Here is a 12,917-nt window from a genome sequence, read left to right as displayed (position 1 = left end):
TACGTGCGTACTCTTCCGTAGCCACCCTTTTTAGCATGCTGGGGTGTCTGTATATCTATTTCCCTTCCGTGGTCTGTACGCTCCCGTCATATTCTTGTCCCTCTGTCCTTTTCATAGCTGCGTGCACTTCCGTCTTTCACGCTACGCATACAACTTCGTGGTTTGCATCGGCTAAGACTTCTATCGTTGTCCATGGCCTTCCGTGCTTCGTGTTGCTTTTTTAATTCATCGTCTACATAGTGTGGGTCGGTGTTCTTACGTGTTTCGTGTTCTTGCTGAGTCACGTGCCTCCGCGCTAACTTAATCACAAACGCTGTTTCCATTTCGTTTGATGTACGCTACATATATTGTTGGAAAACTCGCACAATATCTTCAGGTCGCACACTACGTGCGCAAATACAAAGGAAGGTGACACTTTTTCCCGGAGGCAAGCCACAATAGTCGTATTTAAAGTTTTCACATTATTATTTATAGTAATATATTTGTTATTTATTATCAAACGTTGATATAGCAATTATGTGTACTACTACTACAAATAACTGCAAGTAAAAAATGAATTGTATTTAAAATAGTACTACGCAAAACAGTATTGAAATTAAACTCATTAGAAAAGTACTACGAAGCCTAAAACATCATTCTATATCCAATAAGTACTAAAGTTTCGATTGAGGCCTAAATATAAGTCACCAGGGCCTACAAAAAATTGTAACAGCTCCTACGACGATATAGTACGTGTGTGCTCATCGGCGCCTTCTACTAATGCTAACTAATGCACACACAGGCAGCGCCCTTTGCGTGGCCTTGCGAACCGCAGCTGAAAATGAGAGCAAAATGAAAGTTCGTTAAGTACGATGTGTAGTCCACATACAGTAAGTACAGCACATAATGTCTGTTTTAGCCAATGGGGGCCGCCTTCGCTGCGCTCGGCAGCTTTTTAGCGAATCGAGGCCGCCTTCGCTGCGCTCGGCAGCCAGTAGAACGCCCGCATTTGCGTTACATGAATTAACCCTGGCCGCGGACGGACGTACGGACGGCCAGACAACACACTCCACTAGAGGGGTAAGACTAGCCGTTCGCCGCCGCTACGCGGCGGAGGTGGCAGGCTGTAGTCCCAGGGGAAATTGGCTCACGCCTTCGCTGCGCTCCGGCGTAAACATGATTTATGTAAACGTGATGTATTAAATGCATTTGAAATTGAACATTCCTACTCCGAACCAAAGATCTGCCTGTAGACAATGTTCTGGGCGTAGACCCCATCCTCCTCCTCCAGCTTTGGGTACTCGACCAGCGCCTTGAATCTTGATCTTGAAGTGACTCGCGACATCGCAACGTACAGCTGCCCGTGGGAGAAGCAAGGCGTAGCAAGATACAGCCCCAAGTACTGCACCGTTTGGCCTTGCGCCTTGTTAATCGTCATCGCAAAGGCCGGTTGGACAGGAAACTGCTTGCGTCTCAAATGAAACGGAAAGCTCCGAATATCTCCGTCACTGATGAAAACAATGCGGGGAATCAACACATGTTGCCCTTGTCGCTCACCTGTCATGATTGTGGCGTGGATGACATGTGGCTTGAGGGCCACAATTCGAAGCCGTGTTCCGTTGCACAGCCCTAGATCTGGATTCAGGTTCCGCATCATCATGATAGGCATTCCTACCTTGAGGGTCAACTTGTGGGGAGGCGCTCCACTGATATTCATCGAGTGGAGTACCTCCTGCTCGAAGAAATTGCCGTCACCGTCGTCTTGTACAGAATCGGAAGACATGTATTCCCGCGCCTGTCCAGTTAATCGAGCGGTCACCGCTTCATTGATGCGGTGCACGATTGCGTTCGTGGTCGTGAGGATCGTACGGTTAGCGAAATATTCATCGGTAGCAACTTCGGGGTTGTTAATCTCGCCATACATCTCGTCGATGATCCGATCCATGCCTCTTGGAATAACACCAGGACGAATTTCCTGGTCCTCATCCTCAGGCACAGGTGGATTCTCAATCAGCATATCGCGCGGGATCTTCATGTAATCTCTTCCTAGGGAAGGAGTTACGTCATGCCTTCCCTCCCCGACTTGCAGCAGGAACTCGGAGAATGCAGCCATTTCCTCAGCCGTGTCTGCAGTATCAGCTGTGCGCACTCGCATGTTTTCCGTAAGACGGAACGTCTGGAATTGGGGCCACAGCCTAGACGACTTGAGGCAAGCGTCAATTGTCTCTACGGGTGTTCCATTCTTAACGACCGGGAGAATCTGGCAGAAATCTCCCGAAAGTACAAACACTTTCCCCCCAAAAGGCTCGGTATCGTTGTCAAGTATGTCCCGCAGTGTTCTGTCTACTGCCTCGAATGCGTGGCGATGGGCCATAGGTGCTTCGTCCCAAATAATTAAACTTGCATGTTTGATCAACCCCTGAATATGGGAGTTCTTCCTGATACCGCACGTCGAGCTCTCGTTCAATTTCAAAGGGATCTTGAATGTAGAATGAGCTGTCCTACCACCCATGAGCAAGAGCGAGGCAATACCGCTAGACGCCACAGCGATGGCGATTTTCCCCGAGAGTCTGACTTTGGCCAGTATGTTTCGAAGCAGTGTAGATTTTCCAGTACCACCCGGGCCATCGACAAAAAATAACTTCTTGCCTTCCTCCGGGCATTCAACCGCTTCAATAATCTGGTCGTAAACCACCCGCTGACTTTCGTTTAGCTGATCTTCTGTGCTTACAATTGCCTCCAAAGATGACGCGTCGTATCCAGTCAGCTCACGTCGTAGTAATCCGTTTTGGCGAAGCGCTTCACGAATCAATGTTGGGAACGACCCCAACTGAGGAAGCTCGTCGAAGTCAGCTACCGCATACCCACTCGCTTGAAGTAGTTCTTGAATGCTCATCAGCGTTTCAAATTCGACCAACGCCGACTTAAAGGGGTCCATCAAAGCCTGATGTTTGCGCGCGAAGTCTTGGGAAAGATCCGCGAAAAACCGATCCCATAGAACACCAACATTTGCTGGAGCTGAATACACCAGAATGGTGACGAAGAGCTGGCGTAGCTGATACGGCATTTGGAACTCAGCTGCCTCCCTCAAACACGAAACCCACTCGTTATCATTCTCCAAGTAGCCAGCTTCCCGCGCCGCAATTTGGAATGTGGGGCAGACAATCCCGTTAACCGTTCTCAAGTCTTCAAACGATGTTGGACCTCTACGCTGACAGAGCAGTAGCCGAAGATAGAACCGCTCCATGTCTCGAGGAGACACATGAATCATGCGACCAACCGCAGCTTGATACTGTTTCCTGCGAACCCACCTTTTCGGTTGCCCTTTCTCCGGCGCTTTCCAGCAGAACTCTTTAGGGATGTCCTGATACAACATCGTTCTGGCAATATGATTCTGAGGTTCTTCACTCGCACACAACTCAAAGAATCTGGTCAGCATCGTGTGACTACCACGTTCCAAAACCGCCTCCGGGTTTTCCGTTTCGCGGAAGCAAACCGTCTGCCCTGACTCGAGATGAACCGTCAGCTGTGTCACCGCATGGGTTTTCCCCTGAATCGTGAAATCGAGCAGGCGCATGCAAGCTTCCACCGGAGAAATGTAACGGGCGCTCAAGAAACGTAGAATCTCATTTGGTTCTCGACGCGCAATCTGCTGACCTCCTCGGACTTCTTCCACAGTGAGTATAGCCATGTCGGGTCCTTTGTACACATACTTGTACAGGTATTTAACCGCAGTTATATCTGTGCACACTTCCACATTGATGTGGCAGTTGTACTTCTGGGATAAGTACGGGTTGTACGGTACAACCCACTGGTTGATCGTAGCATTGTAGTATTCTCTGCCTTTGAACTTTAGAACACCTTGTTGCGTCGAGGGTGTACAGCGCAAGACCAAGATCTTCTGTACGCTGGGCCCTGCCTGCTGGTCGGAGGAGGGTCTGCTGGAGCTCATTGATGCCGGCATGAACGTGGCCCGCTTCAACTTTTCGCACGGTGACCACGCCAGCCACTTGTCCTGCCTGAACCGCCTGCGTGGTGCGTTGGGCAAGCGTCCCAATAAGAACGTGGCCATTGCTGGACACAAAGGGCCCTGAGATCCGCACGGGGTTCCTGGCCAACAAGGATAAGGTGACGATCCAGAAAGACTCGCTGATCGAGCTGACGACGGACTACGAGTTCCTCGGTGACGAGACCAAGATCGCATGCTCATACCCGCAGCTGCCAGAGTCCGTGAAGGTTGGCGGTTCGGTGCTGGTGGCCGATGGTTCGCTGGTGCTGACGGTCACGGAGATCAAGGACAATGGTATCGTTTGTCGTGCTAACAACACGGCCACTCTGGGCGAGCGCAAGAACATGAACCTCCCCGGGTGCAAGGTGCTACTACCGACTCTGACTGAGAAGGACGAGGACGACCTCATTAACTTCGGCCTGGTGCACGGCATTGACTACATCGCCGCTTCATTTGTCCGCACTGGCCAGGATGTTGACAACATCCGAAAGGTGCTTGGCCGCCGTGGCCGTGGCATCAAGATCATCTCGAAGATTGAGTCGCACGAGGGCATGGAAAACTTCGACGAGATCCTGGCCAAGACGGACGGCATCATGGTTGCTCGTGGTGATCTGGGCATGGAGATCCCTCCCGAGACGGTGTTCCTCGCGCAGAAGATGATGATCCGCAAGGCCAACCTGGCTGGTAAACCTGTGGTGACCGCCACACAGATGCTGGAGTCGATGATCAAGGCCCCGCGACCGACCCGTGCCGAGTGCACGGATGTGGCCAACGCCGTGCTTGACGGCACTGACGCTGTGATGCTTTCGGGTGAGAGTGCCAACGGCGACTACCCTAAGCAGGCTGTCGAGGTGATGTCCGCTACGTGCCTGCAGGCAGAGACTGCTATCCACTACAACGATGTGTATCAGTCACTGCGAAATGCAGTGCTGGAGGTAAATGGTCCGATGGAGACGGCTGAGGCTGTTGCTTCGTCGGCTGTGAAGACGGCCATCGATATCAACGCGAAGATGCTGGTGGTGCTGACGGAGACGGGCAATACGGCCCGCCTGGTTGCCAAGTACCGTCCTGAGATGCCGGTGTTGGTTCTGACGGCGCTGGAGCAGACTGCCCGTCAGACGGAGGGCTTCGTCAAGGGTGTTGTGTCACGTTGCGTGGGCTCTATGATCGGCCCGGACTCGATCCTGTATCGCGCCACGGAAACCGGCAAGGATCTAGGCTGGCTGAAAAAGGGCGATGCCGTGGTTGCCGTGCATGGTATCCAGGAGGCCAAGTCTGGCTCAACGAATCTGCTGAAGGTCCTACGTCGAGTGAGCGCGCAATTGAGTCCTGTAGCTTTGAAATCCTCATATATGTAGACCATTTACGTGTTATTTGGTCTCTGCCCCGTCTCTGGTCGCTTCAGGTAATGGTATCGTAAATCGAATCCTTTTCTTCAACTTGACATGGCTACATTCGGACTTAGCGGACATGCTGATTATTCCGTGAAGTTTTTGTGTAAAGGTTGGGTACACTCCAGCGCTATCACCCCCCACATCTCAAGATCAAGTCTCTCGGCGATGCGGACGGCGGCGTGGCTCGTATTTGGGAAGTCCCGTTTTTTAATTTGTTGACTCTCAAAAATGAGACTGCTTTTGTCGGACAGCTCTCATTCGCAAATGGCATCATAAATAATGTCACAAAAACACGAATCAGGCCAAAGGCAAAATGTACCGGTACCGGTACAAGTATCCCCCCATTGTCATTAAGCCAAAGAAGCAACAAGAAACCTTCATGTCGGGAGCCATCGGACTTAGCCAGCAGGCCGTTGAGCTCGAGAACATCATGCGTAGTACCGAAGGTGTAGAGCGCAAGACCAAGATCTTCTGCACACTCGGCCCGGCCTGCTGGTCCCAGGACGGCATCGGCGAGCTCATCGACGCCGGCATGAACGTGGCGCGCTTCAACTTCTCGCACGGCGACCACGTCAGCCACGCCGACACGCTCAATCGCCTCCGTGGTGCGTTGGCCTCGCGCCCGCACAAGAATGTGGCCGTTATGCTGGACACCAAGGGACCCGAGATCCGCACTGGTTTCCTTGCCAACAAAGACAAGGTAACGATCCAGAAAGATTCCGTCCTTGAGCTTACCACTGATTACGAGTTCCTCGGTGACGAGACCAAGATCGCCTGCTCCTACCCGGAGCTTCCGCAGTCCGTTAGCGTCGGTGGCTCGGTACTGGTGGCCGATGGTTCTTTGGTACTCACTGTGCTCGAAATCAAGGACGACAGCATCGTTTGCCGTGCCAACAACACCGCGACACTCGGTGAGCGTAAGAACATGAACTTGCCTGGCTGCAAGGTGCTACTGCCCACACTCACGGAGAAGGACGAGGACGATCTCATTAACTTCGGCCTCATGCACGGCGTTGACTACATCTCGGCGTCGTTTGTACGTACTGGCCACGATATCGACAACATCCGTAAGGTGCTTGGCCCCCGTGGCCGTGGCATCAAGATCATTGCTAAAATCGAGTCCCACGAAGGTCTGGAGAATTTCGACGAGATACTGGCCAAGACGGACGGTATCATGGTTGCTCGTGGTGATCTGGGCATGGAAATCCCGCCTGAGAAGGTGTTCCTGGCGCAGAAGATGATGATCCGTAAGGCCAACATCGCTGGCAAACCCGTAGTGACTGCCACGCAGATGCTGGAGTCGATGATTAATGCTCCCCGACCGACCCGTGCCGAATGTACGGATGTGGCCAACGCTGTACTTGACGGTACGGACGCTGTGATGCTGTCGGGGGAGACTGCGAACGGTGACTACCCGACGGAAGCCGTGACGATGATGTCCAACATCTGTCTGCAGGCTGAAGGAGCCATCCACTACGATGACGTGTACCAGTCGCTGCGCAATGCCGTGTTGGACACTTATGGCCCCATGTCCACTCAGGAGGCTATCGCGTCGTCGGCTGTGAAGACTGCAATTGACATCAAGGCCAAGATGATTGTGGTGCTGACGGAATCAGGAAGCACAGCGCGTCTGGTGTCTAAGTTCCGCCCATCAATGCCTGTGCGGCAATGGCTGGTAGCGCTCGCCAAGCTGAGGGCTTCTACAAGGGCGTGAGGTCTCGTTGCATGGGCTCCATGATCGGCACGGACTCGATCCTGTACCGTGCGACGGATCTGGGTAAACAGCTCGGTTGGGTCAAGCCTGGCGACAATGTTGTTGCCCTCCACGGTATGGTGGAAGCTCGCTCAGGCTCCACTAACATGCTGAAGGTGCTGACGGTAGAATAAAAAAGGATAACGCAGCCATATTTTGGTCGTACATGTAGCGAACGATCGCAGCTACTGCACAAGTAAATCCTAACATGATTGTCCTTGACGTCTTGTCTTCCGGCTGAGTGACGACGCCGCCGAGTCGACACGAACAGTACATGTACGTACCGGTACTTCAGTGAAAAGTACGACGGATTGGCAAGCGAGAGATCTGAAGAGTCTTCAGTGAAGAGTCTTCACTGAAGACTTCACATCTTTTCGTTGAAGTTGCTGCTTGGAATCCAGTCCTTGGATTGCGCTTGCGGATCTGCAGGCTTTTTAATTTGTCGCTTTGATTGATTTTATTCTAAGGTACTGTACAATAAATAACGGTACAAGTACAGTTTATAAAATAATTTTTATTGGAGGGAACGCAAATACAAAGTTTTTATAGGTAAAATTTAATTTATATCAAGTCTTTCCTCAATGATACATGTACAAACACTTCTGGACAACTTGTGCCTGGATTTACTGGACAAATTTGAGAGAACAAAAATTATTTGAGTACAATTTTTTAGATAAATATATCTGGCCCACATAAGCTGTGTCGGCAGCACAAACCGCTTTTCTTGGGCTTCCCGCAGATCCTTTTTGCAACTGTTTCTTATTTTCTTTTGTTGCCAAATTTGCTGAGAACACCCTCCTACTTGATGAAGAATGGTATGGCGACTGCTTCAGATCAACGGTGACAAAAAGTTGTGAACATGCGAAAGTATTGCTCAGTGACCGAATTTGCACAGTACACCTTAGGAACTCTCGGTGGTAGTGGCAATTCTTCAACAGAAAGATAGACAATATAGAAGAGTCCTTTCATCATATCAACTTTTATGGCTGGTGTCTACCGGCCGCGCACAGCTGTTTGTTTCTCACACATGCTTCCGCAAACTGCCGGTACAGCGTACAATACGCGACTTTTTGCAAGCATTTTCTGTGTTTGTGAGCAAATGCCCGAGCTTTAATGCTTCTCAGGGGCGTCTGAGCAAGACGCCAGATCAGGCATTCCGATAATATCATTGGAATGATACGGCCAACTAGCAGAAATAAGATATTATGTCTTGAAAAAATATTTGAAGAGATAAACTATTGGCTGCAAAAGAAGTGTACTGATGATTATAAACTGCATTACAGCAGCATATACCCTACGAGTTTACTTGTGTTCACGATGCACGCCACCGTACTAGTACTTGCATCCCAGAAGGGCTGTGTGGTGTAGGATTTCCAGATTCGACCATACGCCAACCTACTTTAGGTCAAGAATCGGCTCGGTCTGATAACCCAGAGCTTAGGAGCAAAGGATCACGGTAAGTACTCGGCGATCTGTCGTGAAGAGTCGGTAGAGATCCGAAACGACTACATTTCATTAGATATTTGTATGAGAAACATAGGATTAAATGGGAGGAGCTGAAAAGGCTCCCAGAAGATAACAGAGCAGAATTTTATCTAGTCCAAGACACGTGTACACTTTTCCCGGTAAGTCCCTGCATAGGGCTGAATTATGCCTGCCGTCAATACTCGAGAGGCATAGCTTGTAGGGTATTGACTGGTAGCGCCAAGAGATTAGGTCGGTCCGGGTAGGACAAAGTCTCGCTACGCGCGAAAGAAAGTCCCGCATACTCAGCGGGCCGGTACGTCGGATAGCCCGGGTGCCGTAACACTTCTAGCTGATCAGCCTCTGCGCTCGGTGACCTGTAAGAGCGCTCGCGCGCCGTCGTCCATCCTTTGGTGGAGGGCACAGGGTTGTGAACGAGCTCTGCCGAGCCAAACTCGGCGGAGCCTCGGAAGTGATCTGACTTGGTTAGTCGGAACGGAGTGCAAGTGAGCCACTCGTCTGTCCCTGAAGGGCCGAACTGCGAGGGGACCACCCTCTGCGCAGGCCATACAACCGCCGACTTAACTCGGCGATACGTTGTGGTTTGTGTAAGGAATCCACATCTGACGGTATTTGTGTGTTCTACTACACCACAACTGGTGCCGCGACCCGGGAACAGGAGTGTGTGCTTGTTTTTATAGGTGCCAGCTAACCAAGTTAAGAGGAAGAGAAGAGAAAGGGAAGAGTGAAGATGGTCAAGGGATCAGCAACTCCGAGCGACGGAAGCCCAGCGACGGCTGGAGGATCGCCTCTCGCGGGTCGGACCCGGCGATCTACGACTCATCGCTATGACGATGGAGGTGGGACGAACCGTCCAGTTCGACGAGGATGGCCCAAGATCAGGAGAGCGAGACGGAGATGCAAGTGAAGGAGAGTATGAAGAGAAGGCCGAGACCGCTGAGCTCGGAAGAAACGAAGACTACCGCCGAGCTACTTGGCGAGGTGGAAGAGTTGACGCTGCAGGTGGGACGCATGGGAGCCCCACGTCCTGTCGAGCGTAACTTATCCGCCGAGGTTGACGAAGGTGCGGACGATGAAGAAGATGAAGAAGAACATGGTGTTGCTCAAGGGGACCGTCCGCCCCTTATTCCGAAAGCGACGAGGAACGCCGATACGCCGAGCGCCAATAAAGTGTTGGCTCGACTCGGCGAGGAGATGAGAACGAGATCGGAATGGATGATGATGTTCGCGCCTGTGGCGATGGCGCAGGCGAAGTGGCCGATGTTGGGTCCCGAGTTAACTCAGCCGGTGCGTGCAGCCAACATCAATCAGTTGGTGGAAGAAACTGTGTTGCTGTTAAAGGCGATGGGCTATCGGTGCAACAGCCGACCAAACAGCCTCATCCTGTCCGACTGGAGTCTGACCCGTGGCGGAGCTGAGCTCTGGCAATGGAAGAAGAAGTTGAGAGCGGCGTTTGGACTGGAGAAGGCCCCTGGTGGGACGAAGAAGGTATACAGCCGAGTAGCCGAGTTCAAACCACTCGGCGAAGACCCAAGCAAGATCCCTTTGCCGAAGACCCCGGAGACGAAGAGACGTGAAGTGTTCCGCGCTACGCAAGGGACTCCTTACTTTGAAGACTCCCACATGCTGACTCCAATGAAGCTAAACCCGACTCAGCGAGCGCCGAGTCGTGGACAGCGGAATGTTGGTCGTTGTATGACGCTGCAGACGAGGCTGAAGCTTACGAGGAGGATGAAGAAGACGACGACGCCTTCGACGTGAGAGGTAACCATGAAGAAACCGTGAAGGACTACATCCGAAACTTGAGCTTTGACGCGGCTGAAGAGGACTCGACGCAGTACCTAGAAGTCCGAGCCCACGCCTCGCTCGACAAAATCGCCGAGTTCGAAGGAAAGCGCTACCGCTCTGACGCGTCGCTCCAGTGGCTCAAGCGTTTCATCTACGAGATGAAGAGCACCAGGATGCCTTAAAGTGCATGGTGCGAGCCTTTCTCGCTATGCTTGGGACGCGCGGCGAAGAGTTGGTACAGGCAGCTGCCGAAGAAGACTCAGCGACGTTGGAAACTACTCAGCGACGTTGGAAACTACTCAGCGAGGCGCTCCTGGATTATTATTGCTCACAGTTCGATCAATCCGCCCGCACTCGTTAATACTCGGCGAGACGTAAAGTCAACGAACCGATCTGCGACTTCCTGATCCGACTCAACGGGGTATGCTCGGACAGCCATAGATCCAGTACGAGAAGGGTTGGAGCCGACGCGGCTGACCATGTCGAACACTTCCTTGCTGCATTGTGGTGATGACGATGTGATGGATTTGATGTACCCCTGGCAGCTGGGAGACCATCAGTAAGGTGGAACAGATAATCAAATCGTCGGATCCTCGGCGAGAAGCGCAAGAAGCAAACGCGACCGACTCGTGATCGCACGAGGCCGAGATGACAAGCGGAAGGATCAGAGCCGCCGAGATGAACGCCGAGATGGACGTCGATATGAGAAGCGCAGTCGCAAGGAAGAAAACCGCGACCGCCGAGTCACTGTCGTTGACGCTGACTCCGACGGGGAGGAACTCATCGATCAGAACCCGCCGAGTCCGTACAACTCCGAAGACGAATGGGATGATGAGGACCAGTCCGGAGGACACGACTCAGCGGAAGACGACGACTACATAGACGCCGGCGTTTCCAATGATAAAGGAAATACACCGGACCGCCGAGAGAACTCGGCGGGAGACCAGAATGGATCGAATCGAGGTTGGGGAAACTCAGCGAACCGACCTCCGCGACCGTACAACCAACGAGAACAGTCGAACCGTGGAGATGGATCACGCGACAACTGTGGTGTAGTGATTTCTCCGTGGTTGCGGATTATCACCCGTCGACAAAGACGTGACACCGCCCAAGTTGTTCAAGCGACGAACCCTCGGTCGGGTGATGTACGGAGACGCCAAGGTGCAAGGGACTCGACGGCGTCACCTCCGAGTTTTCAACAAGTATCGGATACGGCCCTATGTCACTGAATCCAGGCTGTCCTTATTATTAATAATGGACTGGCCGGATTCGCATTCAGCGGACCATCTACGGTACGAACCCTCAGTGGCGGTTGGGATGAGTTCGCGGAAGACTCAGCGACCTTTGGAAGACACGCTAACCGTCTGGGACAGGGCGCGGACCGTTAAAGATGCTCATGCGACAGTGCAGACGACGCTTGGCATGCAAGAAGATCCATAACGGATCATTGTTCACTTGATATTTGTATACTTGATTAGGACTTCTTATTAGGAATAGACCCGAAAGGGTAAGCTTAAATACAGAACAGAATGTCCACTCAAGCACACAGAGCGACGTCCGGCTTCAAGGTAAGCGTCAGGTCAAGTTTGTTTGAGTGTGTTATGCCTGTCGGTGAACTCAAAGCTCTGTAGCGAGGGTTCATCCGGCAAGGCCAAGAGACTTTGTGTATTGGCCGATTATTATCGGGAGGTTTTACGTGACGGCTTATTGTTGCCTATTTGCACGACTGGGAGTGCTTGAATTGCCTCCCTTTTATTTCTTCCAGCCGAGTGTTGAACACTCGGTGATCTCGTAAAAGGCTTACCCGTCCCTGGTACCCTTCCGCTGTTGGGACCACGAGGATTCAAAACACCTGCTAGCTTTGCTCGTGCTAGTAGCGTGTTCTTATTTTACTGGTTGGCCTATATAAGTAGTTTACAAGGTCCAGTTTGTCCCGGTGCAAGGACAGAACTGGGGTCTTCAGGTCCGCCCGAACGATCGTTTACTATCCTAGTAGACGTATTGTTGTGGGAACATCCTAACTACATCTGTAGCTAGAGTTCACGTGGGATTTCCAACACCACAACTGGTGCCGCGACCCGGGAACAGATTGTGACCATTGTGAACTGTTTGTATGGCCTTCCAGTTTACGAGCTACCAAGAGAAGAAGAACAAGAAAAAGACAAGAAACATGGCGAAAGGACAACCGACGGTACCAGTTACGCCTGCCAAGTCTGGCGGGGCTCGCAACGAGAGTTCAAGCCCGGCTGCGCGCTTTGCAGCCGCCACCGAGCTTTCAGTGAGCTTCGACGACGAAGCGGACATCGGTCCTGACGCCCACGATTATGAAGATTACGAAGATAAGACGCCGGCTCCAGAGCCAGGCGCAGCGACGCCGGAGACGGCCACGCTATCATCGGGGCTGAGCGGGGCGACCAAGTCCCTTTCGAGGAACCTCGCCGACGAGCTCGATGATGTTGCGGGACCGGAACCGGCCTATGATGATTATGACGATGGGACCGAGGGTGTA

At 52.1% G+C, this 12,917-nt stretch overlaps 2 protein-coding genes across 2 annotated transcripts; both read left to right on the top strand.

The window, feature by feature from the left end:
- Positions 1-3,941: 3,941 nt before the first annotated feature.
- PITG_09394 (pyruvate kinase) lies at positions 3,942-5,346 on the top strand (the record flags this gene model as incomplete). Its single annotated transcript, XM_002903605.1, has 2 exons — positions 3,942-4,043; positions 4,075-5,346. The coding sequence occupies 2 exons, from the start codon at positions 3,942-3,944 to the stop codon at positions 5,344-5,346; spliced, it is 1,374 nt and encodes a 457-aa protein (XP_002903651.1).
- Positions 5,347-5,695: 349 nt separating this feature from the next.
- On the top strand, positions 5,696-7,261 carry PITG_09393 (pyruvate kinase; the record flags this gene model as incomplete). Its single annotated transcript, XM_002903604.1, has 1 exon — positions 5,696-7,261. One exon carries the CDS (start codon positions 5,696-5,698, stop codon positions 7,094-7,096), a length of 1,401 nt encoding a protein of 466 aa, XP_002903650.1.
- Between the last annotated feature and the right edge of the window lie 5,656 nt (positions 7,262-12,917).

Source organism: Phytophthora infestans, genomic scaffold (assembly GCF_000142945.1).
Source record: "Phytophthora infestans T30-4 supercont1.14 genomic scaffold, whole genome shotgun sequence".
Taxonomy (NCBI): Eukaryota; Oomycota; class Peronosporomycetes; order Peronosporales; family Peronosporaceae; genus Phytophthora; species Phytophthora infestans.
The sequence above is the reverse complement of the archived record's forward strand: the minus strand, read 5'-3'. Positions and strand labels throughout refer to the sequence as shown.